Genomic DNA, 23,477 nt, shown 5'->3' with positions numbered 1-23,477 from the left:
TTTGGATTGGTTGACATAAATTATCAATTTTATTCACACTAACTTCGGATTTTGAGATTTTAAATTTTATTTTGAAAATTAATTTTATTTTACAACTTCTAAATATTATTTGATGAAAATTTAAAATATTTTTCACATTTTGAGACTCGTGAGAATCAAATTCATAGTAATAACGCGCGCATTTTGAGAGATAATATTGGGATGAACACATTTAGAGAATTAATGATTTAATTTCCCGAATGGTAGAGAGAACATATTTAGTTCTTTTAAAAACACTCATTTTTTAATGTACATATTTTTTGTTACTCTCCTATAATATTTATCTAAATTATTATAAAAATTGACCATTCTAAAAATTAAAATCTAAAAATCATATCCACTTAACACTTAAATATTTTCAGTGCTGAACTTGTAATCAGTTGACCAAAAAGGCACAGATTCGGTAGACTACACAGTGGTAAACACTATCAAATCCCAGTGTTGGGATTGTTACCAGCAAGGATAAGGGAAATTTCCAAGCCTCGGCTGAAAGCTTGGTTGAACATCAGCCTTGTCTGGAATGTCGACACGAACGGGAACCAAGAGAAGAATGCTACCGGAACAAATATTAGCATTCCCATTCCGGCATCGTATAATCGCGCTATTGACCGAATTGATTTCCACAACCCTATCTTTTTCACCAATGGTTTCCAAGCCTCAGCAATCTGCAATTTATATTATATGATTCCATTGTGAATAAAAATAGACGGAAATCATTATCGGGATCTCAGTGCGCGGCCCGGTGTTTAAATGAATATGCTAGGAGAAATGTGAAGAGGAACTTACAGAGGATTCCCCATCCGGTCGGTACAAATGCTAAGATGCAAGCAAATATGTCAGGGATAGTCAAAGGTGAAAATACAACTGCAGCAGCTAAACCGGCTATTGCAAGCAAGAAGGCGAGCCCTTGGATGAAGCGCAGCAGCAGCTGGAAATTAACTGAAATCTTCTGGCTGAAGGTGAATACCTGTTCAAATCGGAGACAAAATGCATTTATGAACCGAAGGGCATTCATCAGTTCGAAAGCAACACCGATTATGAAGTACAATTGTATGTGTATGATATATCACGAACCTTGAAGAGGAGTAGAAGAACAGCAAGTACGATCCAGGAAAAGCCATAAACCTACAGAGTTACAGGAAATTCAAGTTACACAAACTAATCCTCTTTATATTCTTCAAATGGTTCAAATGTTCTGCAACCGATCCCAAAGCGCAAGCATTTATATTCGACAAAACATAAAACATACTGCTCTTCTGATCATTTTTCTACTCTTTTATGTTTGTGTTCCGGTCTTTTCTTCACAACCATGCATTTATTCACGATAAATCCCTCCCGAAGCCATAAATAAGGAACATATATAGACACGAAAAGTACATCGACCACGACTTCATTGCCAAGGGCACATCTTGTGCCTTCCAATGTAGAAAATACAAAGAATTTAAAGTTCTCTGAGACTGATCTCACAGAAATGGCAATGGAGAAACAGGTCAAGAAAATTTACAGCACAAAGTGGCAAATAAACATTTTAACAATCAATAATGAGTATAGCTGTTACCGTCAATGAAGTATCTGTTCCTTGTACATCTAGCTTGTAGACAATGCCATACTGGAAGATGAAGAATCTCAGACTCAAAATAGTCTCCAATATTCTTCCTCTCAGGGTGCGAATGTGCGACTGTAGATGCAAACAAAAAAAGCTGTTACTCCAAGAAAAGTTGGATTTATGTTTTCTACTCTTTGATAGGCTGAACAAATTCGACACTGAAAAATTAAGAACGGATTTCCAAAATTTAGTGAATTTATGATATATAGTTTGGTATGGTACTTAACTAGGGATGAGAATTTCATAACATGTAAGAAATTTGCTTGCATAATATATGTATTTTTGTACCAGATTTCTATACATAACATGCATCTATGAAGTTATGTATACAACAACATAATTAAGAATTTATATTTGAGAAATGACATGGTACAGAACAGATGCTTGAGCTCCGTGTATCAGAAATGCAACCAACATCTACATGCATCTACGACATAATGTATTCTATGAGCATAATGCATTTTGTTACGAATCAGCTGAATATTTAATCATTGTTGAGGAAACTATCACAGGTTAATGTTTATGAATAACTAACACGTATTGTCTAAGCATAAAAAATAATACCAGTTCTTCATCCCACCAAGCTTCCCAGCTTTCTTCTCCCTTTACTCCAATTCCACCTCTGTAAAATAGCCAATTTGTCCAATCTCTGAAGTCCTCCACAATCCTTTAAAGAAAAACAGGCAAAAGAAGTAACGAATTAGGTATGACCCCACATCCAAAGAGAGATAAATAAAGGAACATTGCCTACTTTTGCCACTCGAATCCAGAAGGATTGAACAAATAGGGGGCAAAAAGCCATGAAAGAGCCATAAACCAACTGCTAATTGAAAGAAGAATGTAGGCCAATGCACCATCATTATACCCATATGCAAGGTATACCACCAACAACAGCACAACTTCTAGCCTGAGTGCACCACAAGAGCTTAACTTAATATGGCTCGTTCAGTAAAATAAACATACACGCAGACAAACATATGTAAGAGAGATATACCCTTTAACAAAATGACTGCGAGAATATAGTCTGTAGTTCTCAGAAAATTTAATATGGCGTACCACAAAACCCCTACCAGTAGCTTGATACTGTCAAGAAACAAGTAATCAAACATATCACTCACAAGATCCTTTTTTTTTTGTAAAAAATGGAACGGAGAAATCAGGTACAGTGAGACAAAACGTACCCTGGCACCTCCATGCAGTATTGTCCGACCAAAATAATGAGTTCTTGTACCCAGAGAGAATGTGAAAAAAACAGTGCAAAGCTGTAACTGCATTGTGATAAAACTGACAACGGCCTGCAAAATCAAGCATATCATTGTTTCACTAACAAATAAAATATATTAAAAAACATGTTCTGCAGACAGAGTCTAACTACTTAATCCATAAAACTGACATTAGAATGGATTCATTACTAGTGATTTAGGATATAAAAATTTATCATATTAACAAGAAAATAGATATCAATTAAATGGAACATATAAAGGCATATAGAGGCAACAATAAGAGAGAAAAGGAAACAATCTAACAATAATAGGAAAACTTTCAAAAACATTAAGTTCATTATAACAAGTCACATGGGCATCCAAAGGATTGAGGTACAAGAGGATAAACCAATTACCCTTAAGAAGCCTTGCTCTAAGATGAAGCCCAAAATCATTGGCACAGCCGTGAAGATACCAATTTGAAACAGAAACTGAGTACTTAGAGCAGCTTCAAGAGCAGTGTTATCAGTTATCCGAGCTCTTATTTGCATTGTTTCACCAACTCCAGAGAGAGCCTGGAACAAAAATTTTGGATTAATACCCAGCTAAGCAACCATACATGCATACACATACAAGCGCACTGCGCATATACCCATGTAAGTGAAAACAACCACACAATATTGAAGAACAACTGAAAAATAGAAAAAACAGTAAAGCCAACCGCTACAGTGAACTTAAATAAATAAAACACAGCTTTCAGACTGAAAAATATACATAAGGTATAATTCCAGTATAGAAGGAAAGACATCACCAACAGACATCTAGATTTTGCATTCAAGGAATCACCTAGTTTGAGTTAATTGTAGTTAATACTTGTAGATTTAGTTATATGGCAATGTCTATGGGTGTGATTGGGCTTTAACTATAAGTTCGTTAGCTCACAATCCTTTGTTTTTTTTTAAAATATAATTGATGTGTTTTGTATATGTGAACAAGAAATTTTGTAAATTGTACATGGTAGAAATCAAGTGAACTATGCTAGTTCAAATCTAGCATTTTAAACCACCCGAAGAAAACTATCATTTACTTTCAGCCTTCTCTCATTTCCTAAATAAAAAAGATTTAAGTTTATCAATCAAGGAAATATCTTATTTCGATTCAACATGTTTGAAGCTTGACCAAGGGAACATAAAAATGTAAAAGAGAGAGAGAGAGGGACCTTGGACGTTGAAATGCAAAAGACTTAAAATGATTAATAAATCTAAGATCACATACATGCTATGATTCCAATTATACAATCATATGAAATTGAGCAGAGAGTACATCTGAAAATCTTACTTACCAAATAAGCCCTTCCATAAAGGAAAATATATATAGTCCATACAGTTAACTGCAAGAAGAAAAATAACCTTGTTCAGCAATGAAAATACAAATTTTAATAACATAGATGCATCATGATGCATGAAAGCATTAACTGCATTAAGTTTTCTTGCATGGAGGAAAGCCCATCTATAGCCAACATTTTGAAGAGAACCAAAGCATATAAGAAAGAGTGCATCAAAAATTAAATGGCACCAAAACTGCATGAAACTCTTAGCCTATAACAGGCACATATTTTTTTATTAATAACAATGTCCCATTTTTACAATAAACCCATTTTGTAGGGAACAAGCATGCATAGAACCAATATATAGAGCTAAAATACGCTGAGGACAAACATTAATATTACAACATGAACATTGAATCATAAAATTCACTTTATGTAATATATATACGTGTGTACTTGTAATAAACACATGTTTATACATGGCCCAGTTAAAATGTAACAGTCGCATACCATTGTACAAAAATAGTATCCCACGGTGGTAAAGTAGAATGACAACATTCTGAAAAAGTCAAAGAGCTGCCCAAGCCTGTATACATCTCGACTAAGAACCTGTTCACCATTACCACCAGCAACCTTCCCTTCAAACACAGCAATCTGATTGAGCCCAACATCTCTTCCTTTGCCAACCTACAAATTCAAGTCCATAACTCACATTTCGATGCTGTGTAAATTGAAAAGAAGATATGATATAGAATAAGTATTCTAAAACTTAAAACAGAAAGAAATAATCCAAATTCTAAAATATCAAAATCAAATACTAAAAATACCAAAAAAATAATATAAAAAAAGACCATAAATCCAAGAACACCCAACTAAGATGGCATGCATCCTAACTAGCCTAAGAACCTAATGAGATGCAAAAAAGAGAAATACAATCCTAAAGCCCTAATACTAGGAAAAGAAATGATACTAATTAATATAAAAATAACCAAGATATTCTAAAACATAATAATAGTTAAGCAACAGAAGTTCATAATTTAATTCCCCACTTGCCATATGTCCATCCCCGTAGACACCAGGGTGAGGGGAAGCATTTACCTGAATATACTCATGATGAGTGATATTCCCTTGGCGTAAAGTTGAATTGAACCCTACAAATGAATACCCCACGTTTATTAAGTAGAAAATGACCAGAAAAAATTCAAACCAACCTCAAATAATTGATACATAGTATACAAGATACCACACGACTATCTGACTTCTCAAACTCAAACTTCTTCATTTCTGATCTTTATCCTAGATACTTTATTGAAATTTTTTTAGTAAAATGTCAGATTTAAAGTTTTTGAGGATGTATTATGAAAATTAATTTAAAAACAAAACGGAAATAAAAAGGCAGATATGAAAAAACTTGACGAAGAAAAGTTATAACTGGACTAATATTTGGAACATAACAGAATATGAAGCAATGGTCAGTTTCCGATAGCTTCAACCGTTGGAACAGAAATATAGAGAAGAGGGGTTGTTAAAATTCATCCCACCCACACCATACAACACCAATCGTTTCGCTTCATGAGAGGACTTAAAAAAATACTATCAAATATGTTGCCAATAGTGCAGAGACTTAAATTTGACAAGATTCGTTTACCAGTCTACTATATCATTTCTTATTGGGTAAAAAGTGCATACCAGCATAGATGTCTTCACTTATGTTTATGATACGAGAGGCCTTACTGATACCACCCTTGTGATATGGAAAACCCTATCAAAACATCTGGATGGCCATAATGCATCCGAACCCTGAAAATTAAGTGGCATATCAATTTCAATTAGCCCGAAGTTGGAGTCTAAAATGTTACGCAACAAACCACTGGTACAAATATTCACTTACTTCAGAGGAGTTGCCAAAACACGTTGACCTAGAGTTACAAAGCTGCCTTCTTGGTTGGACATAAAAGAAGCTAAAGAGGAGACACTGTAAATCAATTGTAACGTAAACCCGTTAAGAAAATCATAATAACATTTAAAAAACAGAGAAGATTAATACAAGCTTACCTTCCAGTAAATACATGTTCCCGGACACCAAGATAGTAGCAGGACGTATGCCATGATCACGATCAAATTCTTCCAAAAGGTTTCTCACCTTCAAGGCTTCCTCAAAATAGTTATCCTGTATCAAGATAATAATAAAAAACATAGAATCAAACGATCACAACAATTGCAAAGATACTTTCCAATTTTTATAACAAAAAGTGTAATATGAATATGATTCACATTGTAATAAACAACATTATTGATTTATTATTTAACATGAACTCACTAAAACATCATGGCTTTTTCATAAATCTAAAGAAATGCAAACTATCACTTAATATGTGAGTGATGCACAATCAAAACGTGTAAATTTAGATCCTATGGCACACATAAAATCTCTAACGAGCTCCTGTCAATATTAGAATTTAAAATTTGATTCTTTCACATTCAGGTAAAAAGAATGCTCTTAGAGCAAGAAAAACTGTCTGAGAAAACCACAATCTGTCACCTGATTCATGTCAATTGTCTGAATCGCATTGCCTCGAGTAAAAACAACTGCATGGTTTTGATTCTCAGGTTTGCCTTCTCCAAGTTTTGGATCTCCGGGCAATTTTATAGCATAGATTTCCTGAAAAACCAAAAAACATGATCAAATTATTGATATTAGTCAACTAATTAAACTTAAATTCACAATTATTTTTCAACTAAAGCTTCTGTGTTAACAAAACATACCAACTACATTAAATCAGAACAGCATATTAGTAGAGCGGAAATACTACATCAGCGCTCCAAAGAGTTACCGAGTGTGACAAACAAAATAGTCTCTGACAGAAACGGAAAATAAAAAAAAAAACAATGGTTGAGAAAGCCATCTAACCTTAAACATCCAGGTTTGTAGAGAAGTAGGGTTTAGGGTTACTAAAAATATGGAAATCAACCAAGTGAAATTTTAGGGTTTATGTTCAAATATGTTAAGGGCAAAATAATAATCAACATCAAAACATCTTATAAACAAGAAAGATCATTAGGTTTGCGAGCTGCTAGATTCAAGTATTAAGATACTTTTTTTATAAGAATTTCAGGCCTCGTTAAAAACCGCCTTCTTGATTAATGGAGTTTATATGAACTCCTTAATCAGTGGAAGGAGAAAAAGAGTGCCTTAGGATTTTATTGAACCATAAAATTACATAAGATACAACCATCATACACCCCACCAACCAAATAAACTTGAAACAACCATAAAACACCCAAAATATAAGAATAGAATAGAATCAACTAATTCATTCTTTAGCTAAGGCATCAACCTCTAGATTGGCTGACCTATTAACCCATCTGACAACACCTTCTAAAACATTAAGCCTATGAACAATATCTTTGATATAAAACGCATAAACATCAGGAACTAGATCCTCTTTCTTAATCCAGTCTACCGCAACTTTGCTGTCGCTTTCAATAATCAGACGACCCTTCCTCTCTCGTAAATTCGCATAGAACATTAGACCCTTTTGAATAGCTTTTAATTCCATAAAAGTTGGAGGGCCCGGACCAGCAGTTTCCTTGAAAGAACTAAAAGTCAAACCCGAGGAGTCCTTTAGAACACCTCCTATCCCACTCTTCTTCCAATCTCTTGTAGTAGCCGCATCAACATTTAACTTTACAAAACCTTGAGGAGGAGACCAAGGAAATATAGATACAAGCCGATTAGGATAAAGAGAGCACAAATCCCCTAATGAAGGGTCTGAAATAAGAGAATCCTTAGGAATAGACACCTCTTTGTACTTAGCAAGGAACCAAGAAGCTAGTCTAAACCTTGCTAGGAAAAAATATTCAGCCAAATCCAGCTTTCCCCCTTCAAACACAATGAGATTCCTAGCTTTCCAAGTAGTCCAAATAACTGCCCCAGGAATAAAAGACCAAATTGTAGAGGAAGACTTCAAATCAGCCCAAGCAAGTAGGAATATTTTCGCATTAACATGCAAAACAGACTTAATCTTCCAGAAATTCAAAAATTTGTTCCAAATCATCCACACCACCGAACACGTGAAAAACAAGTGCGATGGAGACTCCACCTCCCTCTTAAAAAGAGGGCACATAATGTCTACAATTGCTTGTATTCCCCTTTTAACAAGTTCTGACCTAACAGCCAGCTTCCCTAACACCACCTGCCACATAAAGGACTCCACTCTAGGTGGAATCTGGCCCCTCCAAATAATCTTCTTCCAGAAATATACCTCTTCCGAATCCGAAATAATGGCTGAACAAATCTTAGTGCAGATTTAACAGTATATACCCCATCTCCAGTACCTTTCCAAATCACCCCATCACATAACTCCGTAGATAGAGAAACATAGGAGATAGCATTCATCAAGTTAACCCACTGTTCTACTTCCCAGTCGTTTAAATTTCTTCTAAACTGCACATCCCAACTCCAACCAGATGAGCTTTAATTCCCAAATTCAACCAGTTTACCCATTCTGTTTGTGGAAATGGAGAACAATCGAGGGAAAATAATTAGAAGAGGAAAGTCCAACGCCCAATTATCCTGCCAGAACCTAATCAATCTGCCATCCCCAACTCGGAAAGAATACAAACTTCTAAACTTAGAGCCAATACTGTTTCTTTAAAGTGATTCAAAACCACCAATCTCCAAATCCAAGATACTCTTTGTGGGACTTTTGTTGTCAAACATTAACCAAGATGGATCCATATTGTATTTAGAACAAATGAATTCCCTCCAAACAGACCCCCTTTCATTAGCATACCTCCAATACCATTTTGCTAGAAGAGCTCTATTCATGAAAACAAGGTTTCTAACACCTAAACCCCCCTCGAATTAAGATACTTGAATTCATCTTTCTTGATAACAACAACAGAGTCGGAACTTAAGTTTTGGAGTCATACTCGAGTAGCGTGCAAAGACAAGTGTCATGTCTACACCTCTATTCATACATATCAGCCTAAGCCTCACCCATTTAATCCTTAGGGTATAGTGTTTCTCGTCAAATTTCTATCAGCAAAATCATATTCCAATGAAATCTCTCAGGCCCACTATGATTACAGTACAATTTTTTTTAATAAGTAGAGACCTAGTTAAAAAACCCCTTTGTGATTACTAGAATACCATAAGGAGTTCCAGAAATCAAAGGAAGGAGGAAAAGAGTGCCTCAAATTTTATTAATTAAAGAGTAGTACAATGCATATGATTATAACCAAACTTACCCCCATACACTAGATAAAACCGAGAGAAAAAAAACAAAACCCAACCAAAACTCCCTAACTTAGCCAATTCCATACTTTGCTAAAACGTCTACCTCTAAGTTTATTGGCCTAGCAATCCAACGAATAATGCCCTCCAAATTCCTCATCTTTTCCGCAATTTCTTTAGAAATTGAAACATACAAACTTGGGCATTTATCCAGATTCTTAATCCACTCCACATACAACTTAGTATCACTCTCAATAATCAGCCGTCTCTTAGAGCACCAGCTAGAAGATTCAAAGAAAATTAAACCATGTTTAATGGCCTTTAATTCCATTAAAGGAGGACCCGGACCAGCAGCTTCTTGAAAAGATCCTAGCACTGTGCCAGACTCGTCTCTTAGAATCCCACCTAAGCCGCTAGCCTTCCAATCACCTTTGACAACAACATCCACATTCAACTTTAGAAATCTCACCGGGGGAGGGGGCCAGGAAATTTGATTTGCTATCTGACTTTCTGGAACAGAACATAAATCTCCAAGAGATGGATCACTAATGAGGGAATCCATCAAAATGGGAATATTAGTGAATTTAGCTAAGAACCAAGATGCTAATCTGATCCTTGTTGTGAAGAACAATTGAATCGGATTGAACACTCCCATCTCGAAAACAATGGCATTCCTACACTTTCAAAATGTCCACAAAACTACACCAAGAATAAAGGTCCAAATAGTTGAATGAGGCACCAATTCCTCCCAAGCTGAAAGAAAGCAGTGTGCATTTTTATGTATGACAACTGATATTTTCCACAAATTCAGAAATCTATTTCACAATCCCCACGCAACAGTGCAAGAGAAGAATAAATGTGAGGAGGACTCCAATTCCAGCTTGCATAAGGGACACAATGGATCCAATATCCACGATACACCTCTCTTTTAATAATTCAGCCCTTACAACCAGTTTTTGATGAACAACTTTCCACATGAAAGTCTTCACCCTTGAAGGCACTAACCCCTTCCATATGTAACCCTTCCAAAAATGATCTAAATCTGAATCTATGGAGCATATTTTCATACAGGAGCCGAGTAAAAACCATCCCCATTTCCTCTCCAAATTAGACTCGCGAATTTTCAGAGAGAATTATATTATTAATTGTTGCCAACAAATCAGCCCCATTGATCAAACTCCCAATCGCTCAAATTCCTTCTTATCTCAATATGCCAAAACCAGCCTGAAGTTCCAAATTCACCAAACTCCCTAAACTTTCCATTTTAATTAGTAGTGATGGCAAAAAGTCTACGGAAAACTTCTTTAAGGGTGGATTCTAAAACCCAAATGTCATGCCAAAAGCGAATATTCTCACCATTACCCCAAATATTGCTTAATTGATTCTCTCTAAAAACCCCAAATATGTCAATGAACCTTTTATTTACAAAATGTTCTTTGACTTCAAAAATGCTATCATCCCAACAACTCAGTAAACCTCCTGCCGATCCTTCAACTGGAGAGACCATGTAACCCTAAAGATTTTCCCCCCGATTCTTCTTAAAATCGATTTTGGTAAAATGTCCACTTTGGTTTCTTGTAGAAAAAGAAAGGACAAATTCTTCTTGGATACCAAACTCTGTATTGCACGTTGTTTCTCTTTTCTTCCCAGGCCCTTTATATTCCAAATGATGAAAAATATATGAAAAACCTACTAACAAACATGGCATTGTCCTCCCCTAGCTACTCCCGATCCTTTCTCCAGGCTAATTATTTTTTCCAGAAAGGCCTCATTCGTCCCATCCTTAAAAGAAATTCCCAACAACTTATTAATTTCCCATGTAGCCAATGCTTCCTCCAAGTACATCGAGAAGGAAGAGGAAGACATTGTGGAATTACTGACCTGGTCCAACGCATCCCTTATTAATGTTCTTCTGTTTCTTCTATTCTCTTTCCCATTGGCTTTACCAGTTCAACAACCTGCCAATGGACTTCCTTCACAAGGATTTGATTGAGTTCGGTGCTCTGTTAGACCCTGAGAATTAATATCACCGTTTTCAACTATGTCAATTCCTTCCCCCGATTCTGCCAAAGAGTTATTATGACCCGTACTAAATTCGTCTACCTTCTCCCATGTTCAAAGTCACCCACTGCTTGAACAGGTTTCCTCCTGTCTCTGATCGAAGCCATATCCTCCTCTCTCTAGATCTACTGTACACTCTGTTAAAGAATCCTCTCTCCCTCCTCCCATTCGGGGCACTCTATGGATAATCGGCTTGAAGAAGGGTACAACGATCTCCACCGAAAAATATCCCTTAAACGTATCTCCTGGTTACCCTCAAGTATTCCTTCTTTTATCGGCTCCACTGCAACTAATCCTTCTTCTGCAACGTTTCCTCCCCCACGTAAAACTCCTTCAGAGTCGTCCTATTGCAAATTTGTTTGAGACAAGGCCCGATCGTCACTCTGTTTAACAAACCCATACAATGTTATGTTTACTGCAGGCCTAGAAGGTTTAATTCTCAAAACAGGGGAACTGGGCTCACAATTTTCCTCAGATTGGGCTTGAACATTAAGATCCCGATTTACAACCTTCATAATATCGAGACCCTCATAATCCCCGATGTCGATGGTATTTCTCCCAATAACGAGATCTGACACCCCATCATTAATATGTTCCTTATCTCTACTCTGCATCAATAATTGTTGTCCTCCTTGTTCAATCCACATGTCCACCCTTAAACGTGCTTCCTCGATTGACTGTTCAATTTCATCTCCTGCCAGTGTCATTCGACCGCCTTCATCTTCCTCCGACGATGCATCCTCAATGAATTAGTCATCTGAGACTCTCCGATGTCTTTCCCAGAAAATCACTCGACTTTTTGAACACCAAACCTATCTTACCTTAAAGGATCTACAAAACGATATTATAGTAATCATATTCGGAACGTCAAAAGGGCTCGCCACCCTCACCAACAATTTCGTCGCCGACAAATCCTCCCTATTCTTTGTCTACTCCTAAATGCAGACCATCGTCCCCTACCTCCCATCAAGCCTCTCCAAGGATGATTCGTGCCAGCATAGAAGAGGAATTCCATATAATTCGATCGAACAATACGCCATTGGGACTCCATCTTCATTCAGAAGGGGAGCTAACCAGTCAAACCAGAAAAGTAACTCCTCTTTCTTATTCGTCCATACCTCCGATAGCTCTTCAATCGACTTGAAAATGATGATACAGGAGTTCCATACATAACCCTAGCTAGCGATCTTTGCTTCAAATCCCTCACTAGCCAAAGCATGTTGCACCAAGTCCAACTCAAAAGATGATTTGACGATCCATGTTAGGGTGCGTTTGGTTCACGGAATGTAAGATTACCAGTGGGAATAAAAGATTACCAGGGAATAGGATTACTGAGAATGTTGTATTTTGTGTTTGGTTGGTTTAGCAGGAATGTAAGATTACCGTGTTTGGTTAAAGGAATAAAAGATTATTAGAATGTATATTTGACCAAATTGTCCTTATTATATATTTGTATAATATTACAAATTGTAAAATATTTATATATTTTCTTTAAAAAATTAAATTCATAATATTTATATAATTTTTTTTACAAAATTAAAAATATAAAAAAGGTTTAATGAAAGGATAATTTTTTTTTAACCCCTGAACTTCATATAAAATTTTAATTATAGACTTTTCTTTTGTAAATCTAAAATAATTTAAGGATAAATTTGTAATTTAACCTTCGTAGAATTTTTATTATTCAATGACAGAAGAAGGATATTTTTGAAAAAAATAAAAATTTAAGGACATTTTAGTCCAAAACGCCGGTAATGTTACAATACCTAAGGGAATGGAGGTAATGACATTCCCGGTAATATACCCAAAAAAATCTACTATTGGTAATAAAACATTACCGGGAATGAGATTCCCGGCCAACCAAACATGGGAATGTAGGATTCCCATCCCATGGGAATCCCACAATCCTTGAACCAAACACCCCTTAGAGAACGTTTCATCCAACTCGATTCCTCTGAAGGGATACGCATCTCTCAAACGTTCCTCATCCCTGTTGCAGCTTGCATAATGCCTTCCCCATTCTCCCTAGTTTCAAATTCACCCCACGACCTTCTATCCGAGATCAATGCTTCTTTGAAAGATCTATCATCCCTTGTGCTTCTCGGAGACTCGACTCTCTCTGAACCTCTTTTTTTCATCTTTATTCGACTTCTTAGCATCCGCCTGGGCTCTGCCTGCACCCACTGCCCTTGTTCGAGAGTTTTGATACTTTGCAGCCCCCACTGAGACTCTCCTCCCATCAATCCACGTTCCATTAACATTCTCAATAGGCATCCTTAGACCAACCTCATTAGCAAACTGAACAAAAGTGAACGTGGAGGTTTTGTATTTTGGTTTGTTCGTTACACTTGGATGAAGACCCTTACGACTAAACCATGGTAATGGAAAAGTTCCCTTAAAGCTCGCCTTGAAACTCTCTTACTCGGATTATCCACGAACGCTGTCTATTCCTCACCGGAGGAAGAATGACCTATCAAATCCTCTCTCGCTCCACCTCTACCTCTCTCAGTCATGTTGTACATGGGTCGTAATCCTTTGTTCTACTTGAAATAAGAACATATGATTACAGTACAATTAAAGTCGCCACTTCTTCTAAGTCTCATCCCAAAATTGTCACTTATTAGTATCATCTAAGCCTATTTGTGGTTGCATAAGCAGTAATGATATTTAAAGGCTTGTCACCTAATATGAGTTTTAAGGAGCTAAGATCCTATCTCCCTTCTTATTCATATCTCTAATTACTCCATTCCTCTTCATATCTCTACCTCTATGAAAATTTTTGACCTTATTCACCTATGGTTTAGCTTTATCCTATGTCCATTGAGTATCTTGAAGGAATAAAATGTAGATATTCCTACTAATCATAGCCTCCACTACCTCTATATACATGCTTAGAATAGACCTTAAGTACCAAGTTGCTAACTGCAAAGAACACTCAATCATTTTCTACACATAATTAGTTAAAAGCAAAACAGAAAAATAAAAACAAACCTTATCTTTCCCATTGATATCGGCTTTCACAAGCTTCGAATGGTACTCTGTGTGTACTTCACCGTCCTTTAACGTCTCCACAACATCAATGAAAGCAACACGAAGGGCTTCATTTCTAACATCAAAGAATTATGAGAAAAATATAACCAGACATAAGCAAAGAATTCGCTGCAGAATAAACAATAAATGCTAGAAAAGAAAGAATAACTATATGCAACTCATGAATGAGAAAACAAAGATGAATAAAATACAACCCACCTTTGCATCAGCAATGCAATATCAGCAGCTTCAGGCTTCTGCTCCTCTTTTTGTTTTCCATATATTTGACATGTGACAACATATGTAAACTTCAGATCTGCCCGTGCACGAGCTTCGGGGGATAGCTCAAAACCTTGGGTATTGGTTGTCTCCAACCTAGATAGGGCAGCCTCCGTATCTGATATTTCAAGGATAAATATATAAACAAAATGCAAGGGGGGAAATCCTGTTATTGTTGAAGGGACTAACCTAGAGCTTTTTCTCTCTCCAAATAGCTTTGAAGCATAAGAGCTTTTCTATAATACATCATGCCACGAACTGCAGATCCCAAACAAATATAAAGTTGAATGTAAAAATATGATTACACGAACTTATTTTTACTCAAGAAAAGCATCTAGAACGAAAAAACAAAACAGATTGATGGAACCAAGAAAAAAAATCCTCAACCAAAGAATCAAATGTTGGAAAAGAATATTCAAAAGAAGAGTCGTGTAACAAAATCACAATCGCAAACTTCGTAGTCAGGTAGTCGGCGGATGGTAACAGAAACTGATGCATTTAGTGATATACATTAAAGAAACTAAAATTCAAGGCTTAAACAAGTTAGACATAAGTGAGAACGGGAAAGTTTTACCAGTTCTTGCCAGTGTTTGACCTCGATAAGAGGCCCAAAAACGAAGTTCAAGGATGTCATTAGGACTATCATAAAGTTCAGTTTCTGCTGCATTTTCATCACGACCAATCCTAGCGAGGAAATTCTTCCACTCATCTGCAGTAAATAAGAGAGTTCATCAAACCAGCATATTATAATCTAGAATAAGCTTCGATACCATAAAAAATTCATCACTTCGACTACAACATTGAGACAAATGATTATAAGAATGAACTGACTATCAAATCGGCATGAAGAAGGTGCTAACAAAGTGTAAGAAAAGAAAAGAAATGGGTTGACTTCAATTACGTAGACCAATTTGCAAATAAATAAAAGATGCCAAACAATTGAATCTTGAGAAAGAATAAATAGGTGTTATAGTCTATATTTAACAATTACAAAAATGTGTGCCACTTGTTTTTGTAGGAGGGTGCAAGTAGTTCAATCCTGATAGAATGTTAACTCATACATCTAGATTATGTATTTTATTAAATTTTGAATGAATATAAAATCAACATGCAATTGAAATTCTCCCACTATATAAAATTTATTAGAAAATACACTGTTATTATAAATCCTCATGGAAAAACATAAAATACAGTAATTTTCAGCTTGTAACATGGAAAATTGATATGGAAAATACCTGGATATATCTTCTGGAGGTAAAACAAAATAGATATCCCATCCTCATTCTTCTTTAACAGTTCATTCATGCTATAAAGCACAATCTCAGAGTATGGGGTAAACACACTACAAAATTTTATTGAAAATAAGAATGAGAACAAGGAATCAACCAAGAATATATACAAATACCTCAAAATGCAAAACAGATGAATAAAGAAAAAACTATAACCTGAACGACAGCATCTCATGGACAGGTCTTGCAGGGGGCATATCCATGAAAAGTGAATTTGTGAAGAACTCTAGTCTACGCCTAGCCTCCAGATTTTTAGGAACATTTGAAGCTGATTCTTTGATTGTTAATAGAGAATACAATCTTTTCACTTGTGCTTTCTGTATTAACGGAAGTAGTGTAATATCACTAGAAGCAAAACACAAAAAACAAAAGTTATCTTAACACTAACGGTCTAACATACCAACTCAGGATCTCTAGGCCAATTCAACTTTGCAAATAATCGACCTTCAGTCCTAGCTTTTAATATGTTCTGCCACTGTTCATAGTGTTCCCTGGAATGTTCAACAAAATTTACATATTAGCAGAAAGCACATCATCTATGGATGAACAGACATGAAATCAGGTACAACAAGGATGAGGCGACATAAATCTCCAAAAAAATGTAGGACACAACAAAGCTGGGTTACGAGAACTAAAATATAATAAATATATATGCGTATAATAAATAATTTTATTAATTTTGAATGGAAATATATCCAATAAGCCCTAAAATTTTAAACTTAATCGATATCTGTATTTGGTTTATAAAAAAATTAGCCTGATAATCGTTAAACTTAAAAGTTATTATCCAACAGAATTTTAAGCCGTCTAATAAAAACCCATTAAACTCAAATCCATTTGACCCACAGCTCCATATTATACCCAGGTTCCGTCCACTTTACATATTATTCACTTGCTTCCTAACAATGTGGCAGCCGGAATCACCAGGTTGAGCAAAAGAACTACTCATCTCTTTTCACTTCATTAATGCATTATCTTTTCCTCAGCTTTTTATCACTATATAGTCTCAACAGCATAGATCTAAGGCCCCAAGGAAAAAACGTAGCTTAGTTCTCCAGGCTTCTTTATATTTTCATAGTTGAGGTGTTCTTTAATTTCTGAGAGGGGCTATGGGAGTTAGGGCTCACTTTCGGAGAAAATTTAGGCAAAAATTCCTTCATTCTATGTCTGTTGCATTTTTCCCATATCAAAGAGTGTATTGACAATTTCCAATTTTTATATCTGTTTGTTGCGTCTCTGAGTGTCCAATATGCATTCCGGGGACACTAATACACACAGCACTGTCGTGAGAAGGAAGCTGTGCCCATGCTTCATAGCATGTTAGATATCCCACACCTAAGCAAAGACTAAGATATTTGACTGACCTCATATTGATGGCAAGGACATCATGCCGTACAACATCATATAAATCTTGAACAGCCTTAACAGCACCTTTTTCATGCTCTGGCTTTTCAGCCTGATTCTGTTTAAGCCACAATGAAACCAAAGGAAAAGAATAAGTATAAAAAATTCCAACAACTAATCCAGGGAAAGCCAAACATAAAAAAAAAATCCATGTTCAGATCACCCAACCCATCTAGAGTCAAGTTTTCTCAACCATGTTTTTCCATCATAATAGAGAGCAGAAAAGTATGAAGAGAGAAAACCAAAAAAAATGACAATGAAAACTAAACTAAAAGAAAGTAAATCACTGGCATAAAAGGAATAAAGCAAAACCATGACTATAATTTTGCTTTTATACTACAATATATCAAGCATAGAAGAAATAAAACCAACCAGAATTCCAAGAGAGCAGTAACACGTGAAATAACCAGTTGCAGCTTGTTTAGCTGAAAATCATCACTGATAGTCTTCTTCTCTATACTGGCTTCAATGCCCTCGTATATCCTCTCAACCCTATGAGAATAGAAAATAGATACAATATAAATACATTATAAAAACATAAATTCTTCACAAAACGCTAACAACTTGTAGAAACTTACCACGTCCTTCCTTCAGCTTCAAGTATTTCTGTCAGTATAAACCGAAGGGCATGATAGCATTCCTGAACTGCATACTTCATATACTCATCCCTTGAAATCCTTTCCCAGAGCTCATCTTGCAAATCTCTACTCTCAGCAGCAATATCTTTAGCCAAAAATATCTGCAATAGAACATTGAAGATGAAACCAGGCACAAGTTTAGTAAATCTCTATTGAAAACAATTAATCATTTTAACACAATAAAAGAATAAAAATATAACATAAAAGGGATATAATATTATGACAGAAAAGTATGACCTTGCTGGAAAGAAGAAAAAGGGGCCACTGAACCAAAGGGAGACTCCCTGTATTTTTAGGCATAAAAAGTAATTCCATTTCACTGAAACAAAGGAAAAGAAGTGAATAACCAGAAACAAATTTCATACAGAAGAACAACTGCATATCAACAATATGGACCCTCCAAATATGCAACCACCTACAAGCCAATGCAAATGAATATATTATACCAAGAAGAAATAAATCAACAGCACTCACAAGTTAGTTAAATAATCCTCTTCCCTCAGATTTTTTATAATTTCATTCCAAAATGGAGAGAAACGAGCAGCATCGAACTTGTTCTTCTCCACAACCTATACAAACACAAATCAGTTACCTAGATTAAAGGGAAATCATGGATGAACAACAAAACCCTTGGTCCTCTAGATTAAAAGGAAACCATGGTGTGAAGCAGCAATATCACCAAAGTTAAAAGGGAAGTTGGATCAAACTAATTTATTTTTCTTAGCTAGAGTAAGGCTTGCATCTTGGTTCCTAGCTAAGTTTGCAGATTCGGTCATTTCCTTGGATTCCCTTATCAGTGACCCTTCCCTTGGGGATTCATGTTTCCCTCCAAACAAATAAATTGTCTCTACCATCCCGTGGTCCCTCCCTCCTAAGGGCTTTGTTAAATTGAATGTGGATGCAGCTACTAGTTCTGACTGGAAGAGCAGTGGAATTGCAGGCATCCTAAGGGATGAAGAAGGTCTACTTTTAGGTTCTTTTAAGACGGCTTCTGGTCCGGGTCCACCTATTCTGATGGAGTTAAAGGCTGTTAAGGAGGGTTTAAATTTCTTTCACTCAGTGAGAGGAGGTATTAAGGGTCGGTTGATTATAGAATCAGATTGTAAAATGGTAGTGGATTGGATTAAGGATGGATCTTGTTGTCCTGCTGTCTATGCCTCCATTGTTAGGGAGGTAGTTGTTAAACTCAAAGAAGTCGAGGGAGTTATTAGATGGGTGGCTAGGACAGCCAATATTGAGGCTGATGGGTTGGCTAAGTCTGGTATTGGTTAATTTTTCTTTGTTGTTGGGATATCTTATTTTGGGTTTTTAGGTTGTTTGTAAGGGTTTTATCTTATTATTGTATCTTATGTTTCTTTATTAATAAAGTTTAAGGCACTCTTTTCCTCCTTCCTCCGATTTAGGAATTCAATATGAGTTCCTTAAATCATGAAGGGGTTTTTTAATGAGGCCTCAATTCCTATAAAAAAAAACACAACTTCTAGACCATCAATAACTACGAAAAGCATAGTCATCTTCAAAAACTAATATTCTATTGTTTCTTAGTTATAACCAATTATGATAAGGATACGATGCCTTACCTGGCTAGAAGAGGATGCTGAAGCACTGCAATTTAAAAAATCCATTTCAATTAAAAAAAAAACCCTATATAAATCACTTCAAAAGAACTGCAATTGCTGTAAAAAGTTTGAGGCAGACCTAACAGTATGGAGTCTCTTCATAAAAGCTGCTGGGAACTCCTCAAAAAGCTTTTGGACAGCATCCAAAGATCTAATCTGCAATTTCATGTTGATGCATCAGTGCACAAGAAGTTATAGATGCACAAAAAGGATCTTGAAAACGGTAAAACGTTCATACAAAATAGATATAGGTTGTTTGAAAACTACATACCTCCCCGAGACGATCTCGTGCCCCAAGAAGGAATCCCCACACAGCAGATACAACGGTATAAAAAATGTAAATGTCTAACAGGTACATCTGTGAAAAAGAAGGGGGGAAATACATAGATAACGCTAATACAAATGGGAACTATTCGAGGGAAAAAAGCTGAAACGTATCCATTATATATTAACAAGGCATCCACCTAAAATACAACCAAATCTAACACATATATTAAAATTTTATTTAGAGCCCTCCTAGATATACATGTATAATTCATTCCCATTACATCATTAAGTAAATCCCTTTCTATAGCTTAAAATGACACCATGAGCCACTCAAGACATAACTATCAAGTAGCTCAAAGTTTGAACCTAATCAAGTCAACAGGTTTTGTCATCCTACTTCAAATTTAATAAATATAATCCTTACACTTATAATGTAGGTTTGAAGACAATTGGCAACAGTTTTAAAGCTGTGAACGCTATTTTGGATGGCATAGCACTTTGGTGAGAACGCAACATGCAATGATGTTTCTTTTTTTTTTTGATAGAATAAGGCCTCATTAAAACCCCCCTTCTTATCCTCCATGTTACAAACATAACATGAAGGACATTGGAAGGAGGGAAAGAGTGCCATTAATAGGAACAATAATACACCTCCACATCTCTACAACAACAACTTCTTACACAACAAAACAACCATAATTCTGAAAGCATAAAACACCCTAATACACTTTTAATAGTAACAACCAAGACAACACCTTAACAGTTACACAACTAAAATCAGCCTATGCCAGCTTTGGCTAATTCATCAGCTTCCCAATTAGCTGCTCTCGAGATATGCCTTGTGATAATACCCTTCATCTCCACAGTAGAAGCTATATCCGTTACCAAGGATTGGAACAAAGTAGAACTAAGGATCGGATTATTAATCCACTTCAGAGCATTTGAAGAGTCTGATTCCAAAATAAACCTCTGTTTTGAATAGAAATCAGTTTCAACTTCCTCAATAAGAATCACCCTCTTTTAATAGCCAAAAGCTCCGCGAGCAGAGGAGGACCTCCCCCAACCTTCTCTGAAAAAGACCCAAGCACCAACCCGCTGCCATCCCTAATCAAGCCACCTATACCACCCTTATCCCAATCTTTAACCATTGCACCATCAACGTTTACTTTTAAAAACCCTTCCGGAGGAGGACTCCACCTGGAAGAAGGAAGATTCTTCTTATGCGAATTGCCCAGTTGATCTGCAAGTTTTAAATCACCCATCAAGAATTGAAATGAAAGTGAACATCCTTAACTGATGTTTCAAACCAAGAAACAGTTCTGAAACGTGTAATGAAGAACAACAACACTGGATCAACCTTCCCATTCTGAAAAATCACTTCATTCCTACATTTCCAAACAGACCACAATACTGCTCTTGGAATAAACTTCCATATGTGAGATCGTGGCACTAGATCATCCCAGGCCATAAAGAAATCCATCAACGAACCAGGAACCACAAAGAAAACATTCCATAAATTTAAAAACTTAGCCCACAAGGCCCATACCACTTCGCAGTGAAGAAACAAATGAGCGACCGACTCATTAAACTTCCTGCACATAGGGCAGACAGAGTCTTCAACCCCAGTTACTCCTCTCTTCAGCAGTTCCTCTTTCACCGCAACTCTATGATGAGCAAGTTGCCAAACGAAAGATTCCACACGTGGTGGAGCTATTCCTTTCCAAACATATCTTTCCCAATTGCTTTCTAATTCAACATTACCTTCTCTATCAAAATAAGCATTCACACATGATTTTGCTGTAAACAAGCCCTCTCCATTTCCCAACCAAATCCAACAATCTTCCTCAACTAGGGACAAAGAAGAGTTGTTCAACAGAGAAATAATTTACAGCCACTGTTCAACCTCCCAATCTACCAAATTCCTTCTCGTTTGAATATCCCAAACCCAACCCGCATCAGAATGCAATCTGAATTCTGCAACCTTACCCTCTTTATTATTCGAAAGAGCAAATAACCTTGGAAACCTATCTTTAAGAGGAACCGAACCCAACCAAACATCATGCCAAAACTTAACTGTTTCTCCATTTCCTGCTCTAACACACAAATTTCTCCTAAAACAGTCCCCAAATGCATCACATGAGAAGAAATTCTTAACATTCCTCTCCAAATCCAAGAAGTACGAGCTGTCCAAGAATTCCGAATCATCAAAGAATTAGGATCCAAATTGTAGACACAGCACAAAACAGATTTCCACCAAGAGTTTTTCTCTGCAGCAAATTTCCACACCCATTTCCCCAAAAGAGCCCTGTTTAATAACAACAGATTCGGGATCCCTAAACCCCCCAACTTCTTAGGCTTACACACCAAATCCCACTTAATCCAATGAATGTTCTTTTTCTCTGATGCTCCCCCCCATAAAAACGATGCCATGATAGAGTTTAATTTGTTGAGAACGCTACTAGGGATTCGAAAAATAGAAAGGTAGTATATTGGAAGAGAGCACAAAACGGATTTGACCAAGACAACCCTTCCAGCCAGAGATAAAGACTTGGCCTTCCAACCAGCCAAACTCTTATAAAATTTTTGAACTACCGGTTCCCACATGGAAAAGGAATTCCTCTTGGCCCCCAATGGAAGACCTAAATACTCCGATGGAAAAACTCCCTTTACACACCCTATTTCCTTTGCCCATGAAACTAACTCCTCTCCCACGTTAATTCCAAAAATTCTACTCTTGGACAAATTCAACTTCAAACCCACCAGCAGTTCATAAATTAGAAGCACCCTCCTAATATTCACCAAGTCATGACTAGAAGCCTTACTAAAAATTATTAAGTCATTCGCGAATTGCAAATGAGATAGCATGAAAGAACGATCATTAAAGCCTAATTGAAAACCCGAGAAAAGCCCCTTGTTCACTGCTTTCACCAACATTAAATGTAGCAATTTCCCTCCCAAATTAAACAACAAAGGGGATAACGAGCAGCCCTGCCTTAGACCTCTAGTAATGTTGATTTTCTCCGTAGGAGTGCCATTTACCAAGACTGAAATAGAAGCTGTTGAAACACATTTATACATCCAAGAACTCCATCTAGCTCCAAATCCCATTTTACTCATTATTTTCAACAAGATCTTCCAATCAACCGAATCAAAAGCTCTTTTGAAGTCCACCTTAAAGACAACTCCCTTCAATCCTTTTTTCCTCCAACAATCAATGCCTTCATTTGCTATAAACGCACAATCTAAAATATGTCTCCCCGGAATAAATGCGAATTGTGATGGACTAATAACATCATTAATACACAAGCTTAATCTTCTAGCTAGAACTTTTGAAAGAATTTTGTAGAAACCCCCAACAAGACTAATAGGCCTAAAGTCTTCAAGCCCCTCCGGATTGTCCCTCTTTGGAATAAGAGAGAGGAAAGAGTGGTTTGTTTCTATGTCCCATTCCTTACCCTCATAAAATTCCTTAAAAAA

At 36.4% G+C, this 23,477-nt stretch overlaps 1 protein-coding gene across 1 annotated transcript in view; it reads right to left on the bottom strand.

Moving 5' to 3' along the window:
- Nucleotides 1-362: 362 nt before the first annotated feature.
- Nucleotides 363-23,477, bottom strand: part of LOC120189406 (callose synthase 9-like) — a 70,563-nt gene continuing 47,448 nt past the window's right edge. Inside the window, 34 exon segments of the mRNA XM_039192695.1 lie at nucleotides 363-704; nucleotides 824-1,006; nucleotides 1,114-1,164; nucleotides 1,598-1,717; nucleotides 2,210-2,312; nucleotides 2,397-2,552; nucleotides 2,640-2,728; nucleotides 2,827-2,940; nucleotides 3,264-3,422; nucleotides 4,190-4,237; nucleotides 4,685-4,861; nucleotides 5,273-5,325; nucleotides 5,864-5,920; nucleotides 5,923-5,946; nucleotides 5,949-5,974; nucleotides 6,066-6,149; nucleotides 6,230-6,263; nucleotides 6,266-6,344; nucleotides 6,717-6,836; nucleotides 14,466-14,580; nucleotides 14,724-14,901; nucleotides 14,973-15,041; nucleotides 15,358-15,492; nucleotides 16,019-16,125; nucleotides 16,229-16,389; nucleotides 16,473-16,563; nucleotides 17,437-17,534; nucleotides 17,845-17,968; nucleotides 18,055-18,215; nucleotides 18,352-18,433; nucleotides 18,589-18,683; nucleotides 19,695-19,719; nucleotides 19,813-19,889; nucleotides 20,005-20,091. Coding sequence (XP_039048626.1) covers nucleotides 468-704; nucleotides 824-1,006; nucleotides 1,114-1,164; nucleotides 1,598-1,717; nucleotides 2,210-2,312; nucleotides 2,397-2,552; nucleotides 2,640-2,728; nucleotides 2,827-2,940; nucleotides 3,264-3,422; nucleotides 4,190-4,237; nucleotides 4,685-4,861; nucleotides 5,273-5,325; nucleotides 5,864-5,920; nucleotides 5,923-5,946; nucleotides 5,949-5,974; nucleotides 6,066-6,149; nucleotides 6,230-6,263; nucleotides 6,266-6,344; nucleotides 6,717-6,836; nucleotides 14,466-14,580; nucleotides 14,724-14,901; nucleotides 14,973-15,041; nucleotides 15,358-15,492; nucleotides 16,019-16,125; nucleotides 16,229-16,389; nucleotides 16,473-16,563; nucleotides 17,437-17,534; nucleotides 17,845-17,968; nucleotides 18,055-18,215; nucleotides 18,352-18,433; nucleotides 18,589-18,683; nucleotides 19,695-19,719; nucleotides 19,813-19,889; nucleotides 20,005-20,091 — 3,519 coding nt within the window. The 3' untranslated portion in view covers nucleotides 363-467.

The sequence above is a fragment of the Hibiscus syriacus genome, unplaced genomic scaffold (assembly GCF_006381635.1).
Source record: "Hibiscus syriacus cultivar Baekdansim isolate YM2019G1 unplaced genomic scaffold, ASM638163v2 tig00116954_pilon, whole genome shotgun sequence".
Lineage (NCBI taxonomy): Eukaryota > Viridiplantae > Streptophyta > Magnoliopsida > Malvales > Malvaceae > Hibiscus > Hibiscus syriacus.
Note: the sequence above shows the minus strand (reverse complement) of the source record. Positions and strands in the feature narration are given on the sequence as shown.